This window comes from Lagopus muta, chromosome 17 (assembly GCF_023343835.1).
Source record: "Lagopus muta isolate bLagMut1 chromosome 17, bLagMut1 primary, whole genome shotgun sequence".
In the NCBI taxonomy this organism is placed as follows: Eukaryota; Metazoa; Chordata; class Aves; order Galliformes; family Phasianidae; genus Lagopus; species Lagopus muta.
Window position 1 is genome coordinate 8,018,262 of NC_064449.1, and position 22,947 is coordinate 8,041,208.

At 53.4% G+C, this 22,947-nt stretch overlaps 1 protein-coding gene across 11 annotated transcripts in view; it reads right to left on the bottom strand.

Moving 5' to 3' along the window:
- NCOR2 (nuclear receptor corepressor 2) overlaps positions 1–22,947 on the bottom strand; it is a 163,778-nt gene that overhangs the window by 58,003 nt on the left and 82,828 nt on the right. For 6 of the 11 annotated variants that reach the window (XM_048964372.1, XM_048964370.1, XM_048964367.1 and 3 more), the window contains exons 7-12: positions 16,922–16,978; positions 14,050–14,102; positions 6,998–7,064; positions 4,585–4,772; positions 2,412–2,508; positions 1,343–1,521 (exon numbers count right to left, since the gene is read on the bottom strand). In XM_048964372.1, the coding sequence (XP_048820329.1) occupies positions 1,343–1,521; positions 2,412–2,508; positions 4,585–4,772; positions 6,998–7,064; positions 14,050–14,102; positions 16,922–16,978 (641 nt within the window). The remainder of the gene's footprint in view (positions 1–1,342; positions 1,522–2,411; positions 2,509–4,584; positions 4,773–6,997; positions 7,065–14,049; positions 14,103–16,921; positions 16,979–22,947) is intronic. The other 5 variants (XM_048964374.1, XM_048964369.1, XM_048964373.1 and 2 more) reach the window with 3 other exon arrangements.

Genomic DNA, 22,947 nt, shown 5'->3' on the forward strand with positions numbered 1-22,947 from the left:
CTGGCTGGGTGGGAGGCCAGCTCCCGAAGGACCTGTTGATTTGGGAACATACTTGGTGCTGCTCAGCGTCCCAGGAAGATGGAAAACTGATATTTAGCCTAACAGTGGAGCTGGGGCTCTGATAGGCTCATGTTCACCACAGGATGGCAGAGAGCAGGGGGATCATAAGTGCCCAAAAACTGTCTCTGCTCGACCCCACGGCCACCAAAACATGCCCTGAAGACAGGATGGGCCCTGAGTGGGAGGAGTGGAATGGAATGTGGGCAGGACACAGTGAGCAGCTCAACCAGAGTCACTGCTGGGGCACCAAGCTGGACTGATTCCAGCATGGAATGGGGGTCGTGGGTGATAGTGTGAGGTTGGGGGCACGAGGGGAAGTGGAGGACAGCAACGAGAGCACGATGCTTGGGCACTTAACAGAGGACAGTCTCTACCCCAAAAAATGCTGCAGCCTTTCTTCCTTCAAGGGTTCTGAAGGGCAAAACTTATCCAAATATAACACAGACACCCAAGGGAGATCTCCCAAGACATGTGAGTGAATAAATAAGAGGATAACAAAGGAGACATCAGTAATGCTAAGCACAAAGATTGTAATAATGTTTTTTTGTTTTTTTGCTTTTACAAGCAGCTGGGCTGTGGAATCACATCAGAGATCTTATGTGCTGTGCTGTACATGGCAAGAACCAGGGGGCTGATCAAAGCAGGGGGTTTTCAAGACCATGTTATCAATTGCTCTGAGCTACCTGAGAGCTGCGATCCTTTGGCCTTGTTTATAGCTCCTGAGTGCCCATCTCCCTCAATTAGTTCTGTGAGAAATTCTTCTCTATTTATGCCTTGAGCTCCCATCACCCACAGTAATGACAGAGAAACCACCGTGCACAGCAGGATGCACGAGCTGGGTGTGGGTTCTCCCAGCTCCATTAGCCAGGCATGGCCCCTGCATTAAAGACCAAGTAATTAGCCTTTGCGTCATTTGTGTGCAAGCCTGGGCTGTTTGGAGTGGTGCACTTTAAGGTTAATTAGCAGTGAGGGCTCTCCTCTACAATAGGCTTGGAATTGGTTTGCTTATTTGCTCTTTTTTGGTCCATCTCGGCAATTCTTTACTTCAGCTGCAAGCAGGAGCTGCTGCGAGCAGGAGAGGGAAGGGAGGTCCTGGCACTGAGTGTGAGACTGCCCTTGTTCACACAGAGGGATCCCTGGGCTCCTCTGGGAACTACCCACCATCTCTGAGACCTTGTGATTCTGCAACCATCACACAGCAGCTCAGCTCAGCAGGCTGTGCTGCACAGGTCACATCTCACCGCTCGCAGGGGCTCTGCTGCGAGATGTGGGCTGCACTCACTTTTCCCGGAAGGTCTCCTTCTCCTGCTCGCTCCACATGTTCATCACCTGCCGGTCCTTGTAGACCTTCATGGGGTCGTCCATGAGGCCGTTCATGTTGATGAATTTAATGCGCTGCTGGTCAGCATCGTAGAGCATGGGTGGGATGACGGCGAGCTGGCGCATCTGCTTCTCCAGGTTCTGCAGGGAAAGCAGAGAGAACAGTTGGTCAGCAGCACGGGCCCGAGGGAACCCATGGGGACAGATGTTCGAGAGGAAAGGACAGGTGGAGGAACAGGAGAACTGAAAAGCAAGCACTAGGCAGCTTTATTGCTAGGGTAATTGTAAATGAAATGCTGAAAGAGGCTATTGCCATCAGCTAGCAAGCAATTAATCTTACATTCTGAAATAAAAGGCTTTAAGATACCGCGTGGAAATGCCTGACTTAAGGAAAATAGCTCCTGCCCACAGTGGGAGAGGAATCAAAGCAACAGAGGCACGGGGAGCAGCAGCCCTCCTACCCAGGGCCATGTGGAGGCCCGGTCCCCTCTAACTGCCAGCATCATGCTGGAAGCTTTCTGGAAGGGGGCAAGGACACTGCCCATGTGGCACCTGGCGGCTCTGAACACCCTGGGGGGTGTTATCCCGTCATGGGAGGACAGAGGCACAGCTCAGGGCCAAAACACTGACTCTGATGAATGCAGAAAGCCCTGGCTGAAAGCTGATGTTCTCGGCCATGGCTGGGAGACGGAGGCTCTCCCCTCCCAAGTGAAACCATTCACTGCAGCTCGCCTCCGTGCCAAGAGAGTGGAACCCTTGTGAAACCAGATCCAACTGAAGCCAAGGTCATGGGGATGTTTCAAGATGAATGGAGCACTCCCAGAAGACGTGGGCCAACTGGCTCATGTACAAACCATTCATTCCATAGGATTCCCCAGTGTCAGGCTGCACAGCCCATTCAAAACAAAGTGAAACAGAAAAACCTCTCCACACGCCAGCCAGGGCACCAGCCCTCCTCTCTTCCCGTTCTCTTGGCTTCCTTGGAGCGGAACTAGGGGTGAAGGGGGGGAGGAAGGAGAACCTGGTCTCACCTCTTGCTCTGAGAGCCCATCGATGATCTCCGACACCTCGTGCTCACTGCGTGCAGCCGACATGGAGAGCCCTCCACTGCCCCTCTGTCCTACCCTGCTGGGAAAGGGCAATGGGACACTCAGGAACTGATGCTCCACACTCCATGACACAAAGCACAGCTCTCACTGTCCCTTGCTCGTTACCTGTGCCGGCAGCCACCTCTGCATCACTACAACACAAGGACCCAACCATACCCTCCCACACTTTCTCATGCTCACTTCATCACACAATGGTGACAGCATGAACGTATCTGTGCTAACAGGGAGCAATCAGTGCCATGCCATCACATCTGGTATGCAAATGCTGCAGGAACATTTAAATAAAAATCACCCATTGGCATCTATCCCCCCTCCAGCATCACCACACATCACAGCCACACAAATTCAAGCTTTCCTTATTGAACAGGTACAAGTTTAAAACATTTGTCAGTTCCATTTCTCCCCTTTTCTTCATGATAAAATAAAGCCTCCAAAGAGGAACATTTCACACATCCAGCTGCTTGCAGGGCACTGGTCAGGGATGGTGGACACAAGACAAGACAGACACTGCTGCGGAGTCTGCTCCCTTCTCTATAGCCCCCCTATAGGAAAGAAGGGGACAGACTCTTCAGCAGAGCTGGTTGTGACAGGACAAGGGGAAATGGCTTCAAATTAAAGAGGGAAGATTTAGATTGAGAATAGGGAAGAAGTTTTCACGCTGAGGGCGATGAGGCACTGCACAGGGTGCCCAAAGAGGTGGTGATGGAGCTGTGGGTGCCCCTGTGCACTGCAGGCAGTGAGACCAGATGCTCTTTGGGGGTCCCTTCCCACTCAAACGGCTCTATGACTCTGCACACAACAGGTGTCTCTGGGCTCAGATGGAAAGGATGGTGAGTTTTCAGCAAGAAGGGTGGGAACTGTCATCCGAAATCCAGGAAGAAAGCTCTCCAACCCCACTGTGGTGTTAGAAAGCAGCATTCCTTCATTCCTCACAATACATACCAGGTGACTTGACAATCAAGCGTGTGCTCTCAGAGTTTAAATTCTACATTTAAGCAGTTAAGACATACATATGCAATACACTAGCATATTCATTTTTTCCCCAAGATCTCATTAACATATTCTAATATCCTTCTGGGCAGGTGTAGTAGAAGCCTATGGCAGTCTTAGACTGCTTAACTTTCTCCTCATTTTTCCACCATCAGCTTCATCACAGTGACTTTTGGCCAACCTTTAGCTGTTTTTCCCCAGTTTGGCAAATTTCCATCACTTGTTATGCCATAAAGAATAACTTTCTTTCTGAGTGCACTATGACCCCAAACAATACATGTGAAATCCGAGGAAAAAGCCCGAAGTTATCTTTGCACCTGGTGGATGCAAAGATAAAAGCAGTCTATTGTGATTCCAGTGCTTCTGTGAAGTAGGATTGTTGAGAAAAAACAAGGCTGTTCACACATTAAGGCAAAGCTAAACCCAAAAGTTTTAGCACAAGCGCTCATTGATTCCTTTTGGAAACTAATATACTGGCCTTTGAACTAAAACACTGCTCCCTGTTGCTAAAGCAGCCTCTATCAGGATCACAATATGACATCTCCTCTTGGCAGGAAACGATGTGACCTCAGATGTGCTTTAAATATGAGGCAGAAAACAGACGGGGGTGGCAGATAGGAGACAGCTCTGTCAGTGAGGCGCTGCTCCTTTCGGTGCCTGCAGCCAGTCCTACAACCTGCAGACATCCCTTCCCTCTGCCCATGCTCCATCAGAGCACGGGTGCGTTTTAAGCCACTGACATGATGAAACCCATCCGCACACCGTGTACGTCTGCACTTGAGCCCAGCAATGAGGAACCAATTAGCGCCGTCCCACTCAGGTGGCCAGGAGGGAGCTGCCCCAGGAATTCAGCAGCAGCAGAGGAGCGGGCAGCCACATTCCTGACGTTTTTCCTCCTCTGATGGAGCTGAGCCAGGCCGCCCAGGGCGGAAAGCAGCCAGCGACTCTGCTGGCTCCTGCGCTCAGTGCAACTGCTGGTTATCCACCTCGAAGGGGAGAGATGGGACTGACGGCCATCCAGGCCCGTTCCTCCCACAGACCAACCCCACACCCATCAACAAACAAAAAAGAAAGGCTGTCCGCTACCGGCTCAGCCCCGTCCTACCGCTTCTCCTCTAACCTCTGCATGCGCTCTTGCAGTTCCCGCTGCTTCCGGATCTCAGGGAATTGCTTCTCATAGTATTCCCGCACTTTGCTCTCCTTGGCACGGCGCCGGGGGTTATTTTCAATGCGCTCCACTTTCTTTTCCCAGGCCTCCATCAGCTGGTCATAGCGCTGGCAGAACTTCTGTTCCTGGAAGGGCAGAGCAAGAGGGAGCTCAGTGCTGTGCCTGGGCAGGGCAGCTCCCCGAAGTCCTTCCTGACGGCTGCCTGTGCCGAGCGTGAGTCACGGCGCTTCCAGAAACGTGGTTTGTTAGGGCACAGACATGCTGCGGGGTCTGGTCTACTCAACCCAAGAGTAAATACTCAGTACAACCCATTGGGTGCCCTTGGGCTTTTCTCTCCCAGCCCAACAGCTCTGGTACAAGGACTGCCGCCCAGCATGGCAGTGCCCTCCCACCGCCCTTCTGCCATCCTCCAACATCCAAAGGACCAAAGAAACTCCTCTCCAGCTACAACCACAGCTTGCTGCTCCGGTAACAGAAGCAGAGCTGTCAGCACATCTCATCAGGTGCACAGGGAGCTCAGACACACTGCAGCCTGCTGTTACCAAAGCCCTGAGTGCAGCCGCCCAGCCATTCGCAGGGATTTGCTCCCAGGGATGCTGTACTCAGGCTCACCCCCACAGGCTGGAGTTTTAGGAAGGAAAAGCTTTCAAATGTGTGCAGAACCCTCCTGCTGCAGGCAGGGACACAATGAGATTCCACAGCCCTGAAGGATTAGCTCTCAGATGCTAATGTGGGGTTTCATGCTATTACCAACAGCGTTGCTGGGATGCAGCACGTGCTCCGCGTGGCCCTATCATTACTGCCATTATCAGAGCTCATAGGATGCTTTCCACATTAGCATCGCTTCCGAACAGTGCAAGGCAAGGAGCAGCTAGGGACAGATCCCACCTACACGGGACCCTCAGTTCTTCAGGGGATGAGGTTGGGGGAAGTAATTAAGTGCTTTCAAAACTGATTATTGCTAAAGCCCTCGTGCTGCTGCACGCAGGGACACAGCACAGCTCAACAACACGAGAGATCCTGCTCAGCCCTCACACGAACACAGCCAGCAAACAGTGGGGATTTTAAGGTTTCACTCTGAGTGAAGCCAATGCCTTCCAGGCCCCAAAGCCGGAACTGAAAGCAGATGGCGCTCTGCAAAACAATCAATGGCAAACCCCGGCTGCTCTGCTCACCCCGCAGTGCTGCTCTGAGGCTGGGCTGGTTTCAGCAGCAGGCAACGCTCTGCTGGTATGTCAGCCACTGCAGCAGGACAGTGAGCTCCCAGCTCAGCTCCTTGTGCCACCAGCCCCTCCATCACCCCAGAACTTATGGAAAGCCAAACAGGAGCCGACGCACGCAGCTAAAAGCAGCAGAGTAGTAACACCGCCGTAGCACTGAAGCAGCTTGCAGGCGGTGCTGAGCCCCAGCCCTCCTGCAGCCCACGCTCCCGCAGCTCTGGGAACAGAGAGGCAGCTTGGTGAGGAGGAGAAGGCAACAGAAGGAGCCAGTCTAACCCCTGTGCAACCCGCACTGTTCTGTTCCCCTGCTTGACGGAGAGAAACACTTCATGGCCAGAACCGCTCCCTCGCTACCCTTCCCTCCCTGCAGCATCACCCCTTTGATGGCAATTAGAAACTGCTGCCAGGCAGGCTGGTGCAGCAGGAGGGATTCCTGCAGGCTCCTCATGGGGAATGGAACCCGTGGGGCTGCCCCAGCCCTGCCCAGGGCACCCCAGCACACAGAGGGCAGGAGCCAGGAAGAAGGGCTGGCACAGAGACAGGCTCTGCTAAAAATAGGGGCTGCTACAAAACAGGCAGAAAAATAGCTAAGTAGACCCATTTTACAAACAGAATCAGCAAATGCATTCACTTTGCAAAATCAGCAACCTTCTGTTGCCTATTCTGTAGAACAGGCAAAATGCTTCCCTAAACTGAAAAATCCCCTTTCAAGGGCACTGAATCAACTGGCTGGCAGAAATTCACCTATTTTGCATGACAGACGACTTTACTGTGAGCCATATTTTAGGACCCGTGCCCTTGCAGCCCAGTTAAACCTTTTCCCCCAGCTCCTCGATATGCACAACAGAGCAGCTCATTCTGAGTTTAGCACAGTAACCAGTCGCTTCCATCAGAAAACAGCTCTTGTTTGGTTCCCTTCTAGCTCCCACAAACCACAGGACGCTGATCTCAGTGCATGCAGCAGGACTGGGGGACCTCTGCTTTGTGTCCAGGGGAGATATGGCAAAGGAAATGCAGTGCACCAGGCAAGGCACTGGGCAGATCTCTGCTGGAAAGTTTTCTTTTTCTCTCTGACATAATGAATTAAGCTGCTTTATACTTTCAGAATAAGGTATAGGGGAATCACTTACCCACTGTTTGCGAGCATGATTTCTCCTCTTAAAGTACAAAATTAACTTCTTCCGCATTGCCTGGTTTCTGTAAAAGAAAAAAAGATGAGATCCCATTACAGAGCCAGCTAAAACTCAGCACTTGGCTGCCCTGGAGCACAGAGGGGCTCACAGAGCAGTTTCCACCTTAACCTGGAGCCACAGCAACCCCAGCACCTGGGCTGCAGCAGGGCTCCATCTCCTGACCTCTGTGCCTAACACAGCTGCAAGGGAAGCAGCTGGGAAAGCCCAGCTGTGTGCAGAAGTGTCCTGAGAAACCAGCCCCAGAACCACAGCCAGCCCAGCCCTGCCCAGCACTCAGCTGCTTCTTCTTTTGACTTTTTCAAGAAAGCATGAAATAACCTTTCAGAAGAGAAAGCAGCAGGATGCTGGGAAGGCTGCACAGCTCTGTGTGAGCCTGACAGCTGCGGGTGTTCCTGTTACAGCAAGCAAGTTTCTAGGTGAAAGGTAGAAGCCAGGGACGAGGGAGTTTCCTTAACCCTTCATCCTGATTAGCGCCTGAGCCACAGCATGCAATTAGCAACCAGCTCAGCGGTGTCGTGCAGGCACCTTCTGTGGGATTTAGCAAAAGGGAAGCATTCCCTCACCGCTTCCTCAGATCCGCTGCTTCGCACCCTTGGAAATACACGCTCCTCCCCCACTGACCCCCAGCCCCACGCAGCCCCAAACAGGGCAGCGGGTGCAGCTCCCCTGGCACAGCGGCAGCCCTGGCTTCATGAGGGAACTCGGAATGTCACAGGAAGCATTCAATCTTTACACTTCAATTCTCAGTCCTGGTAACACCGTTCAGACCTGGAAACCTTCTGCTTTCCCCTTAGCTATCAGAGGTACCAATCACACGTGGAGTCTCTGCAGACCGTGCTGCACCTCCATTCCCTTTGACACTGATGCGCAAGCAGACCTTGCTTGCCAGGTGGGGCTGTAGTAAGTGGGCTCGGGTCTCCTCCTGCCATGGAGAGAACTCCCACTTGTGGCTGAAACAGGCCCTGCGCTGCCCAGCTCAGGAGTGGGGATACGCAGCCCCCCAAGCTCTCCCAGTTACCAGCAGTAACTGCAGACCCCACAGGTGAGCTCCTGGGCCCTGCAGATCACACTGGGATTCATACACAACGAAGTTCCAAGCAGGGGCTTGGAGATCAGACCTTGTCTTTTGATTCCATTTCAGAAATCAAAGGGGCACTGATCAGCACAGGGAGGTGCAGGGAACAAACAAATCAGTGCATGGGGCACATGCAGCTTTTGCTCTTTTTATTTTTGATGGTGTGTTTACAAAGGACCCACTGTTGTTCTGGGCTGCACCACAAAGATCAGAAGCTGTTTCATTAGATGCATTAACAAGTATCACTGCCAAAGGCTTCTCTCTGCTGTATCACACAATGCTGCTCTCTTTCGTCTCTGTCCATGTGGCACATCCACCGAGGAGCCACAGAGCAGCTTGGCAGGCTGAACTAACTTCACCACTCAGCTCTGAGCAAACTGCCCATGACAACAGGCACACCGATGCAGGCAGAGCCCAGCACTCCGCCAGCACCCACAGGCAGCCCAACAGCACCCACTGCCCACTCCTGAGCCCTCCTGAGGGCTCTGCACCCAGCTGAGTCTTGGGTCCCTGTGTCCTGTTCTGCCAGTGAGAGCTCTCCATCTCCAGCGCTGTGGGGTGCTGCAGCAGGCAGCCCTCCTTCCATCCCACAGATTGTGTTCCAGGGCTTCGGTTCTGTGCAAGTGAGCTCCAACAGGAGGCTGTGCCCAAAAGACACATTCCCATTGTTTGCTTGTTTACCCCAGCTCAGATGGAAACTCTGCTGGAATGATGCTAATAGTGGTAACTTCAGCACAGCTCAGATGGGTGCACTTTGGCTGACACGGTTCAGCTGAAATCCATCAGTGGGAGTGCTCCTGGGGAAGGATTTGGCCCTGGAAGGGGCAGCTTAGCTCAATCAATACCTGTCCACACAGGAGCAACGTGGAGCTTTGGCACAAAACTCATCAGCAGAGGGGAGAGCAAGGGAAGAAAATGAGAAGCTTTTACACAGCTGATGCATTGCCTTGAGTTCTGCATCATGGCTGACCTTGAAAGTGCAAATACAGGCAAAGATTTAATGGCTCTGCAGCTGCAAGTATCAGGAATACCTTGAAAGCCTCCGTGTGTTTACTACTGTGAAGGCTGAAGTAATCAAAAAGTGAAAGGATTACAAACAACAACAACCCCCTGCTAAGAACCCTAAATGTTTTCCCCCACTATCTTGATGGGTTTTTTTGCATAAGGTCCTTTCAAAGGTTAATAAAATCCTGGTAAATATAAATAGGCTTCACAGTTTATCTTGCTACACGTGCTGCTGTTACTTAGAAACCATTTGCAGCGAGGTTAACTCGGGCCACTTGTCTCAGAAGCGCACGCTGTGCTCCCCGGGCACATCAAGCAGCAACACGGAATTCTTGCAGCACCAGGAAGGCAGGGCTGCGTGCTGCTGTCCTGCACAGGCACACAGAGCGGAGCAGCAGGATGGAACGCTCACTCTGTGAAGTGCCAGCTGTCCTCCAGCAGCCCATCCGGAGCTGATCCAGCTGCCTGCATCCTTCATCTCCCCACCTGGGCACACAGTGAAGCATCCCATCTGAAGACCTAGCTGGCTCGGAGAAGCCAAATGGCCTGCAGGCAGAAGAGGGAGGCTCCTTACATAAAGCAACAGTGACTCTCGGGGGCAGCTTCAAGTACTGCTGTGCTGCAGGAGATGCTCACGTCACACACGGGTCGGGCTGTAGCATCAGGTCCTGGTTATTGGCGGTGCCACACATGGGATGAGCAGAGCTGGGATGGATGGATACGTGGCTGCTGGAAGCTGGGGGTGACGGGGGATTCTTTATCCTGCAGCCCGTTTTGTTGGGCACCCAGGGTGGCAGCAGCTCTCGGGAGGCACATCGCCCACTTTGGGTCTGGGTGGATGAGCACAGCCGGTCTCCAGCACCCTGACCTGGAACAGGGTGAGCCCAATCTCCGGGGGGACCAAAGGGGTTCCTGGGACAGCCTCCCCAGCGCTGCCCCACGAGCAGCAGCAGGCAGAAGCAAGCAGAGGCTTAACAAGTCAAACAAGCCAGAGGCCCAGGAGTCACCTGCCAACAGGAAGCAGGATCCAAGTATCTGTAATTCGGGGTGTGACTGCGAGGACTGCACGTCCTCACATACCTCATCCTCCCCCCACTGACCTTGCTCATAGGTCACACACCTGAGCACTGCTCTCAGCACCCAAGCAAAACCATCTCCCACGCAGAGCAAAGCAAAGGGCCGCCACTGCTTCCACCTTAATCGCCTCGGCGCAAGGCTGCCGCTGGTTTTTGGCTTTCACGATGCAGGCAGCCAAGGAGAGAAGCTGTAACTTTGACTTTCGAGATACTTGGCTGGGCTCCACATGAATTGCTTGGCTGTGGTCCTCCTGCAGTAAGGACGCACGCATGCGTGCCGGTGCGGTGCATATGTAGGTGCGGGCACTGCCAGGGGCTGGGATAAGGCTCCCGAGGACACAAAGGCCGATGCACTGCGGCACACCTGGCCCTGATCGCCTGCAGAGACCTTGGGCCGGCGCAGGATGAGATGAAAGGAAGTTTGCTGTTTGATCACAACTAATCACGGGTATTTAATTACACAGGAACGTCTTTCATCGAACAGCCAGAGCAAACAAAGCACGGACCAAGCCTGCAGAGAGCTGTGGGGAGGAGGCCACCAGCAGCTGGCAAAGCCATTGTAGGGTGAGATTTATCGCGAAGGAAAGGAACGGGAACGGAGGAGCCTCCTGGCAGCTGGAACCAAACAGTGCTGCCAGCGGGGCTGCGAGCACAGCATGCCCATCCACCTGCCACCAAGGTGCTGCCTGCCCCCCAACAGCAGTTACAGCCGCAACCAGGCTTCATAGCATAGGTTGGGCATTGGTTCCCATCCTCTTCAGCACCTACAAGCTCAGGAGCACTGCAAGACAAATGCTCACGGCCCCTGCGTCCCCTGGGAGCTGCGCTGATGCTGTGAGCCCAAGCTCCTCACCACAGTCCCAGCAAAACCAGCCTGTGGTCTTGGTTAGAGAAACGAGCAGAAGGTTGCAGTGTTTCTCCATCGTTTAGAAATTCATCACAAGGCATTACTTCTGCCCTAGCGTGTGCAAATAGAGAATAAAAGAGATGAGGAACCTTGAATGGGATGAGCAGGGAGCTGCTAGGTGAATTTCTAATGAGGAAAATGTCTACAAGCTGTAATAAAAAGACCTGAAAGAGAATGCATTAGTAATGACAGGGTTTGGAGGAGCATTTGTGCGACATGTCAGGCTTCTACTATGAATTCAGAGGCAATCCAATGCTACTAAACCCCCTAAACAGTCAGTAATGAAAAGATGACTTAAATTTGCCAAAGTGACAAGTGATTTGGAAAGCTGTAGTTAGCAGCAGATTTTCAGAAGAAAGCTGCTCTGCTCTTTTGGGAAAACGGGGAGAGGCAATTCAAAACAAAAATGGGTTCAGAAACCCCTAAACCTCTCTGAAAACCCAAAGATTTAGGCTCTGCATAAGCAGGCTTTCCCTCCCCAGAAAAGCGTGCTTTTTCAAGGTTGAGAAGCTCCTATTTTGCTTTCAAACCCAAATCTCACAGACCAATTTCAACATGACTGCTTTATGAAGGGGAGGAGAGCCCTCTGGGGCTGTTTTTCACGGCTGACCGGTCAGGAATCTGCTGCAGCCAAATGAAGGCCCCCTCTGAGAATCCCTCCCCAGGTAGGCAGCAGGTAATGGATGCTGCTCTGTGAGCAGCACCGTGTCTCTCTGCAAAGTGTTTGAGCAGTGATGGTCAATGCCTTTGGTGGCAGGAGAACACGCAGGATCCCTGCTGAGCTGGGGAGCACAACTCTCACCTGGCACAGCACCTCAGAGACCGAACAGGTTCTGCTAGGGCAGGATTTGGTGTCCTCTGTGCTGCTGCATGTCAAACAATCACAGGATGGCGTAGGTTGGAAGGGATCTTAAAGATCAGCCAGCCGCACCGCCTGCTGGCTGCCCACCCATCCCCATCACTATAAGCTCCCTAAGTGCTGCCTGGTGCTGATGGAGCAGCAGAGCCCTGCCCAGCAGCACACACAGGACACCAGCCCGGCCCAGGGAGGTCAGCTCCTTGCCACAACCCGCTCGGCTGTGCCTTCCATCCCACAGCAGCTGCACCATACAACATTAACCACGTCTGCTTGGAGCCCGCGCTCCTGGGTGAACCGAGGGGACCCGAGCAGCCGGGCAGCAGAGCACAGCGAGGCCGTTAAATGGGACTTAAAAGCCTTTGGAAACTACAGACACTGGAATGAACTGGGGCATGAAATTAATTCTAAGTGTACTGAATAGGAGACAAGCCATAAAGCTCCATGAAAATAAGAGAGGGAACGCTTTTGGAAGAGCAGGAAATCTTTCCGTAAGTCCCCAGTCAGCTCCATCAGCACAAGTGACTCATTCCAGCTGAAGGCAAAGCAAACAAGCAGGAGGGATTAAAGCAGTGTTGCAACGCAGAGTGTCACTGCAGAGAAATCGAGGAATCCTGGCACTGTGATATTCAAATGCCCTCCCACTGACGTGCAAACTGAGAAAAAAAATCCTACAAAGGAGAAGTTGGGGAAAAAGAAAAAGAAAAAAGGCATCTGTGAACAGAATAAGCCCAACTGCCCTTCTGTACCCAGGTACAAGGCTCATACCCAGCACGGACACGAGGCAGAACAGGATGCTCTGTAGCTACGCATCCCGGCAGGTGGCACAGTGGACCCAGGACCCCTGGGACGGGCTCTCGGGCAGAAGCAGCAGCATCTGGAGCCCGGAGAGCTGCAGGGCCTTTCCCTGACCTACATCAGTAAATGCACCCAGCTGGCATCGATAATGAGCTGAGCACAGCTAATTGCAGGGCTTCTGCTAGGAGGAGATGGCGGCTTTTCACTAAAATGTGTTTTCCTTCCCATACTTTGCAGCATTAATCAGCAGAAGTACCTGCTGCCTCCCCTTGGGTTACCGCTGGGGGCTCAGGGCAGCCCCACTCCTTGAGGCTCCTTCCCAGTGCCCACCTTCCATGCAGGAAATAAAGCTGAACTGATTCAAATTGCAGGAAAACGTGATCGCAAAACTACAAATATCAGCAGGGGAAGAGGGAGCAGGTGAAGTACCAGGAGCTCCTTTAACTTGTTCTCTCAAGGACAAAGCTCCCATCTGCTCGGAACGCCCCCCAGGCCCAGCCCACCAGCAGCACACAGAGGGGCACAGGGGACCCCTCAGCCCCTGCACACAGCCCTGGCAGCACACAGAACAGCAGGAGCCTGTTAACTCTTCCCCTCTAATTTCCCCAGCATCAATTAACAGACCAAAGATTATTAACTTTGGTTAATAGATTCTTAAAGATGATTATCAGTAGCTGACTGAGCCCATATCAAAACAGACTAGAGCCACCACTGTCTCCCTCCGGCCAGACAGGAGTTCCAGACCAGGTCTGACTATTCCCTTTTCCAACAACGATCACAATTACCACTGTTCTCACTGCCTATTTTATTTCTCCTCCATTCAGGAAGTCACTGTGGTTATTAAATGCAAGTTGATGATTAAATCACGGATCGAGGTGATAAGCCATAAATTAGATGATTAATGAGACTCATAAGTATCTCTGAAACAACCAATTGCTGTCAGACATTCAAGAGGTGCTTCGCAAAAATCGAATGGTAATTGCAACTTTCCACTTCCCTCCTGCTCCCTGCATGCAAACACACACACACACACACACACAGGCGATCAATTTCATATGTGTGAAACACACCCAGCAAAGCCCCACACAGCCCTGGATGCTGGCAGCCCCCAGGGAAGCAGAGCAGCCCTGCAGCACCACACAGAGCTGCACTCCCTGCAGCTCCAATGGAGAATCACGGTAGGAAATGGGAACCAGGAGCAAGCGAGCATCCCCTGCCGCAGCCTAACGCACAACCTGACATTTCAAATAGCCTTTATTGCCACGTACTTACATTTTAATGTTTTCATGGTATTGCCTGGTGTCTGAAGGCTGGTTGTATAACGGCTGAAATAAATAAGAAAAATGAAGGCATAAATGGGTACGGTCTGACATTTAGAAACTTCAACCTGTCAGCAGCGCCGCCGCGGGCTCCCATCCCCTCCAGCAATGCTCCTGCAGCAGCACCCAGCCCCGTCCCCACGTCCCCACACGTACTGCAGGGCTGGCTGCCGGCGCCGTGCAGCCCGGGGGAGGCAGGCACTGAGCTGCTCACAGCGATTCCTTCGCTACGCAGTGCCCACAGACGCAGCTCAGTACGTGGTTGTTATGCGCTCCTTGCAAAGGCAGCGCGCTTTGGAACATACGACACGGGGGAGGCGAGGGGAGAGGGAAGAGGCAGCCTGCAAATTGTTATGGCTACGCTACGAAAGCTGCCGCAGCTCTGCGAGGCGCTGAGCACAGGGTGAGCCTTCGCCCCGGCGGTGCCCAGCAGTGCACAGGGAGCTGCCCCTGGACACGGGGACCCGACGGGCTGGGGCATGGCAGGGTTTGTACGCTAGCTGGTGCCCATCCCGGCTGAAGATCAAGAGAAGGTAAGCTGGGAACGCTCACAGCATCCAGTAGGCTGCCCTGACCAGCGGCTGCCTCTTGGGAAAGGATTGCAGGAATTGGAAATGCTGGTAAATAAAAGCGCCTTCCTTCCCTCTGCGCTCACAAAAACCAAAGCAAACAAGCTGGCACGTGATGAGGCACAAGTGTCTTCCTCTCAGAGCAGGGGGCGGAGGAACATTTTGTGCCTAGGTTAGAGGCTTCTCATTGTCACGGATGCCCTGCTGCTGCTCAGTTCACCAAGGGCTGCTGATTCATTTCCACCATCACTGATCTCTGATAGAAGTGGCCACTTACTTGGTTAGCAAACCTAAGTGCTAACAGACAAGTGCTGCAAGCACTGCTGACAGAGAAAAGCCCGAGCCTTCCCAACTACAAAACTCAGGGACCAAACACAAAACCACCACAACAGAGCATCTAGAGGGGACTCCGCAGAGAGCCCTGTCACTCAGCTCAGCCCAGGAGGGCTGCTCACCTACCCCACAGCCAAACACTAACATTTCCTTCTCACCAGGGCAGGGACTGAGAACCACTGCCCTTCCTCAGAGCCATCCGCAGCCTGCACAGACAGCAACTCACTGAGTAAACCTGACCGGTCAGATGGCCAGGGATGTGCTGGCAGCATTCGCAGCATCTCTCCTCATAAGGGACGTGTAATGCATTTCTCTGGGGGATGACACTTAAGAAAAACAAAACTGCAACGCGAGCTATTACTGGAAAAATCTTGGATTTACTGAAAGGTCTTTAAAAATTAAACACAACAAAAGCCATCAACTGCTTTCTGGTCACTGCAACGCTCAGAGCACAGATCTCCATGAAATTTCTCCCTGGGGAATGCAGGGGTCAGTTTAATGGGTCTCAAGTACGTTGCAGGGATAACCCAGTGAACAGCAAACTTCTCTTTGCAGCAGAACAAGAGAACTCCTGCCAAAGGCACAGCTGGGCTTTAACACAAGGCAAAGGACACACACATCAGAGCCGCCCCCAGGCAGGTCAGAAAGACAGCGGTAACAGGCTGAGGGACCGGGGTACAAATCCACGGCCAGATCGTGTGAGATCAAAGCAGCAAGAAGCTGGGAACAGAGGAGGAGCTGCTTCCTTGAGACGCTCAGCTCCCAGAGCGTGGTGCTGGTGAGCACAGAGGCTGCTGAGAAGACTGAAGCCAGGAGTCTGAGCTTCCTACCAGAGCTGGGCCATCACCCAGCAGTTTCCAGCTTGAGGGGAAACCCATGACACAGACCCAAACTGCTGGGTAAGCCCCCATTTGAACTACAGCAGATCCCTGTCAAAACTTCTTCTATCCGACGCTGCAGGCAGCCTCCACGAGCAAGCAGGTGTGCTGGAAGATTTCCTTCTCCACCACACAAGGCTGGCTCTGGAGCAATAGCACCCGAAGGCAAAGCTTCCACAAATCAAAATAAAAGTGTAGGGGAAAAGAAAGGCAACACAACATGTTTTAGGTGAGGAAGCATCAATGCATTATTTGACCCCAGTGACTCAAAGGAGTATAATGTGCCCTACCTCCCTGGGCAAGGAAGTGGCTGCAGCTTGCTGACCACTAATTCCTCTGTGACCTCTCCCTTCCGCCCTCGGGGAGGACAGTGATTAGTGCCACCTCCACAATACCAGTCCTAATTACAGCTGATGAGCACAGTTGTGCTGTGTGCTCACCCAGCAGCCAGGGCTCCCTCTGCTGCACCCCATGGCCAATGCAAGAGGTGCTACCAGACCCAAATACGGCCCGCTCTGACCTTTCCAGCTGCTTCCCTCCTGCAGCATTACTCCCGATGCCTATTTTTCCAGCACCTTTCTTCAGTTCACAGCCCCTCAGGTGCTAAATTCAGCCACCCTCCAGCATCCAGCTGCTTAACTTACAGCTGTAATTTGCTGAATGAGGGAGTAGCCCCACAATGACAATTTAGTAAGTGTGTTTTTCTCAACTTTTCTGTGCACAGAATCACAGACATAGGATCCATGCAGATCCTGATACCTGCAGACTATGGTTGGTGCGTGCTCCCCGAGCCCCTTCCCCAGCACCTCCTGCATTTGCCTCAGACGCAGCATCCCACTGCAGGCTGTGCAGGAGCATCACTCTGCCCTACTGCAGCACAAGACAGAGGAGCAAAGGGTTAATGCTCTCCAGAGAGGCTGTGTGTGCTCAGTGCTCAGCTCAGCCACTTTGCTTCCTGTCCTGGCCCACAGCGTTTCCTCCTCGTGGCTCAGCCCCACACCTCCCGGGGATCTCCACAATGCCCACGGCCATGGGGAACACTCACCAGCTCCACCTGCGGACCCAGCCCTTCCAGGATGCGGTGGGCAGCTTCTGCCTTCTTCTGCACAGAGGAAAGGGAAGAGGAAGAAAGAAAAGAAGTTATTTCTACCACTGACTACAGCAGCACTACTACCCAGCACCCAAACCCCTTCCCAACCAAACCCACCTGCACCTGAAAGAGGACAGCAGGAAAGCCCTGCGGGCAGCAAGGTATCACACATCCAACGCACAGCTCCTGAGCTGCTCCTGGCACTGCAGAGAGCCACCCCAACTGCAAAACCCTCAGGAGCAGCAGAAGCCTCTGTCCTCTCCCTGCCCAGCCCTGGAGTTGCAGCACCGTGCAGGTTACCTTGACACAGCCTCAGCAAGAGCAAGTCAGCATGCACACAGAGATGCCCTTTCTAGGATCCATCCATCGGTGAGCATGTGATCATCAGGTTGGAGCTGCTCTAGGCTCCTCATCTCCACCACTCCCCCCCCTCACAGCCCTGCTCTGCCCCTTCCATGCCCCCCATCCCTCACACGGGTTAGAGAAAACAGCAACCCACGGGGGGCTGCGCGGTGCTTCCTAATCAAACAGGCCTGAAAAGAGACGTGGGTTCACTGCAGCAGGACATTAAATAAAAGGTGACGTTCTCAGTAAACAGCACTTCCCTGCAAAGCCGGGCTTTTCAATTGCTGTTACTAACAGTCCAATAAATCCACATCGCTTTGGGACCGACGCGGTACAGCCGGATACCTGGCGGCGAGGGGCCACGGAGATGGATTTTCAAAGGCATTTGTTCCATCACATAGGTCCTTTTTCACATGGGGTAGGGAGAGAGGAAATCCAGGCTGCCTCCAAGAGGCTGCAGGAGCAGTGTGGGCAGCTGAGCTTCACAGGATTCACCCGTGTGGAGGGGAGAGGATAAAAAAAACCAACCTTTTTTGAAGCGCATTCAGAGCTTTAACCCAGTAAGCACTACAGCTCTGCAGGATCTGAGAGCTGGGATTTCAGCTGGCAGGAGATGCAGCCGGGCTCCTGGCAGGAGCTGCAGCAAGCAGGGGAGGGGCTGTCACTCATGCTGCTTTCTGGCATATCAGCCCCAGCTCATGGCCGCTGCATTGTGCCAGGAGGTGCCCGCCAACCCCGCACAGCGTGAGCTCCTCGCTGGGGCTTCGCACACCCACACAGTCTGAGCTGTGAGCGTGCACTTTTGCAAACCTGGCCAGGGGACCAGAGGGATGAGTCACTGTGCCCACAGCCAACTGCAGGTCCCCAGTGGCTGCAGAACCCAGGTGGTGCTGAGATGAGCTGCCAGCTCCTCCCTTACTGCACACCCGGCAGGACGCAGTGCTTTCTGCAATTCAGAAGTGACTTCAAGGATGCTACAAGAGATGTAACCACGAGTTTGGCACGTTCCCCATGCAGCACAGCAGCACCGTTACCAATGCTCTACACCCTGCTGTGGGGTTCCTACGCAGCCCACGGAGACTCCTGGATGTCACTTGTGCCGTGAGCAGCCGTTGGGGCCACGCACACACACGGCAGCAGACCAGAAGCACGGCTCAGCCCCACTGCTGCTGACCTCCCAGCGGCGAGCAGCTTTGGGCTGCACTCCGGAGCAGCCTGCCCAGGGCGCGCTGTGCAGCGCAGAGCCCCGCAGCTCGGGCAGCAACGCGGCGCAGCCACCCAGCGGCCTCACTGTGTGCATGCAGCCCTGTGCCGGCTGCTGGGCCGTGCGCCTGGTGGCAGAAAGCAGGGAGAACATGGGGCATCCCCAAACAAAACCAGGAGCCGGGCTGTGAAAATGAGTGATGAGCATCGGAAAACATATGGCTCAGGGGCTGGCTTTCCCTGCAGCCCTGGATTTACAGCCGTTACATTTTCCATGGGGTAATAAACTACCTCAAACTCCCTTGAGCACACAGGGCACAAACAGGTCTCAGCTCCTACAGGCTCCAGCTCTGCTGCCACCAAGGGAGCTCCAAGCAGTGAGGGGTTCATGTACAGCTCCAGCTCTGATCCTGAATTCTCCTCTTGGGGCATCAAATTGGGCAGACTTGTGCACAGGCCTCAACACTCACGTGTGCCTCAGCTATTTAGTGAACTGCTCTGTTTGACTTCACGTGAAGAAATTAAGGGAAATAAAAAGTTTCAGTGCTGTCAAACCCAGCTTAGTTAAGAAACCCAAAGAGCCCGTCCAAAGCTCCCCAGAAGGCACTGCAGAACTTCACACTTCATCAGCAGGAAGAAGCAAAGTCTGCCCCGGGAGCTGCCAGACTGAAATATTCATAGCTCCATAGAATCATTAAGGTCAGAAAAGACCACTAAGATCACCGAGTCCAACCATCAACCCAACCATCCTGACACAGGGTGCTCACAGCCAGTGCTCAACATTTTGGTCTCTGAGAGCAATAAAACCTGCCGACCTCAGAGCACCAGGAAGCTTCACATCGTTACAATTGGGCTAAAATTTGGTGCAGGGAAGGATGAGGGCATTAGAACTGCAGCCACGAGTTGATGACACCGGAGGTCTGTGTGTGCAACGTGATTAACTCCAAGAAAAACCTGCACATATTCAGCTGCTATGTTTGCCAGGTTTAGACAATTTAATGAGACAAGCCAGAGGCAAAACACCAAAGGCAGAACATGTGGCGAATCAAGAAGAATGACATAATTTGTCTTGCATTAACTGACTGTAAGCACACATCTCCAGAACGAAAGATCAGGAGGGAAAGCTATTCTGAGCACGGGGCGTCTCTGTATGCTCACAAAGAAACGCCTCTGCCACGAAGGCTGCCCAATTAGCACTTGACACACACGCTAATCGCCGATGCTCCTCGCTGCCTTTACCAGATCACAGAACCACCCAGAGCTGAGCGGCAGGTGTCACCTGCAGGAGGGAACCAAGGACACACAGATGGAGAACACACTGCCCCGTGGGCAGGCTCGGGGCGCTCAGCCCAACCTGACAGCAGGCAGCACCAGCACAGCTCCTCGTGCACTGTGAGCCCTGCCGGACCCTTCCCCACAGGCATGGCCAGCACGGCTCAGCTCTGCTGCTGTGCTGTGAGGAGCACGCTTAGTGGGTGACCTGCTGCAGAAGGGTACTGGAGGGTTCACCCTACAGCAGCTGAACATCGTGGCCGGCCAGCTGTGCCTGCAACCCCTGTTATTTAACAGAAGGGAAAGGATCAGGAAGCAAACACAGCCATTTTTCTGGTGAGATGCAAGAAGATCCCCACTGGTTTTATAAGCCCCTCTGCTGCTCCCCAGCAAGCAGCTAATGACCCCTTTTCCAGATTTGGTATGGAGTCCTGAAATACTGCTACAGCAAGCAGCACAGAGTGTTTGCAGCACAAGCAAAGCCGTGGGCTCAATTTTGCTCCCATTTACATCAGAGTGGCTCTGCTCCAGCAGCACAGCAGTGGCACACATACGTCTCAGGTACAGGCACAGCCTCTGGGGCACATCCACACACAGGTGAAGCCCCTGGCACCGCAGTTCTGCACTTGTGTTTGGAAGGATGGAGATGTCAGCAGAAGCACAGCTGAAGCACAAAGGTCAATCAGCCTAAAAAGCATTTGGCTTCCTTTTAAGGAAACATCAGGTCTGCTCCAGTGGAACGGAACAAGGAGGGAGAGAGCAGCATCTCAGCCCATAACATATCACAGCACCCAGAGCCAGGGAGCGGCCGGGATCTCAGGGGGGCTCTTCTTAAAGCGAAGTTTAAAAATGGAAGTGAAGGAAACACGGGGTTATTTTGAGAAAGCAGATCTGAAATTAGGAGGCGGCACTTTCTTGGAATGGCTCCAGCCATCATTCCATCCCGCTCTGCGCCGCTGAACTGTGCTCCCAGCATTATTTATAGCGCCCCGTGGGACGCAGGCAGCCGGCGTGCTGGGGGACAGGAGCGCTCCTATTGGGGATCCCACGGCGATACGGCACAGCCAGCAGTGCAGGGAGCAGCTCTGAGTCGGCCAGCAGCTCTGCACCACAGCCTGGGGAGCGGCCAGGCCGGCGTGCCAAGCAAGCAGGCTGAAATGGAGCTTGTTTGGGATGGAATTCAGAAGTGGTGTCACTGAAAACAGCAGAAAAACCTCAGGCGAGACACCACACCCCCAGTGCTCTGCAGGGTGCAGAAAGACAAACAGTTTGGAGGATTTAAAAGGAAAATTCATGCGCTGACCCGCTGGGAGCAGAGTGCGACCTCACAGTGCTGGCTTCATGGGCAAGAGGTGATGGCCACAGGGTCAGGCACTCAGAAAGAGTGGTGAGCACTGTCATGGGCTGCTCAGGGAGCTGGGGGGGTCACCCAGAGGTGCTCTAGAGCCATGGCACTGAGGGACAGTCAGTGGGTACGAGGCGGGGGGCCAACAGTTGGACTAGATGCTCTTAGTGGTCTGTTCCAACTTTAATGGTTCTTGAGGAAAGATTTCCCTCCCAGGACCAGGGGTACCAACCTCTTCTCCCTCTCACCCCCAGAGCCAATCCCCAGCAGCGTGCTGCCTTGCATGGGACAACCCCCCTTCCAAGCTCTCTCCTCACACCCTGTCCACCCCGCTGCAGAGCACTGGCAGTGCAGATTCCAGGGACTCCCCGCCATGGCTGCGTGCCACAAAGGTGACAAATGACTCACTGTAACTAACACGAAAACTGAGGGAAGGGTCCGTGTGCCACCAGCAGGGCCGGCACCCTGTGAGAGCGTGACAAGCCCAGCAGCTCTGCCCCCATCCCTCCTGGGGCTACTGCCACGTTCTGTGGGCGCTGCTTCCACACTGTGCCCACTGCTGAGGGCAGAGCCCACAGGCACCATGGCACACAGCACAGCACCACGCTGCTGCAGTGCCGTGCTGAGGCAGGAGAAGTTCAGAGGGACTGAGGCTGTGCTGGGAGGAGTCTGCTCACCCCATCGAGGAGCAGGCACTGTGCCACGGGGCTTATGCTTCTCTCTCATGCTGTACCCAAGCTCTGTGTGCTGCTGGGCTTTATTTTCAGGACTCGAAGATGCAGGACATTGCAGTATCTGGTCTGGATCTGGCTATTTTCTCTGATATCTGAGAAGTGAAAGGATTCTGAACAGCTCCAGGCTGAAGGTTCAAATCTCATCTCTTTTGCAACCTTGCTGTTACACAGCAGCGTTAACAGCACCCGACCTCTGACCTCTCTGTTTTCCCCTGGACTTTTGGGAAGCTCCTCATGCACCACCGAGCTGTACTGAGGCAATCCCAGGGTAAATATGAGCAGGATCAAAAGCAAAACAAACAGGGCTCTTTCAGCAGTCAAACACAGACTGTCCCGTCCTACCTGCCCACATCAACCAGGACTGGAAGAAAAACCTGCCCATTTAATGTTGAAAAGGCATTTCACTGATAAGGTTCCGTGCACTGCAGCTCTGCGCTGACGATGCAGGCCCAACTCTTCCCTTTCTCATGTAAATCAGGAGTTCATAGAAAATCAGTTATACAGACACCAAATCGCCATGGGATCTGAGTCACGCTCCGTGGCTCCGAGCAGCCAGCAGCTAGATTGTACTTTGCAATGCTAAAAGCGCTCATTTATTTATTCCCTTATTTATGGATGGGGCATTAATGCTTTATGAGCGCGCAGATGAAGGTAAGCGGATAGCCAGGAATACGCTCTGCACAGACACAACAGCAGCAGGGGGTGGAAAAAGTTCAAACCAACCCTTTGAATTCCGATTTTACAGCATAATGCTGAATTTATAGATAGATAGCTGTGCCCTTTTGAAGGAACATGCACCGAGACAGAAAACGAATTAAAATTTAATCTTATTGATTTCCACCAACTCAATCCCCAGAGCGAGACAGACGGTGCTGCCTGCTTCCCCTGCCTGCACTGCATCAAACCTGGTATTTCACAGAGCTGACAACAAAGCAGGAAAGGGCAGCACGGCCCCACGGCACGCAGGGTGCAGAGCTGCTGCGGGTCCCAGCACCCGGCGGCCCCGTGCTGACGTGGGACAAGTCACACCGTGTCCTCAGGTGACCTCTCCTTCTGTGAGGGAACAGAGAGCGGCAGAAAGC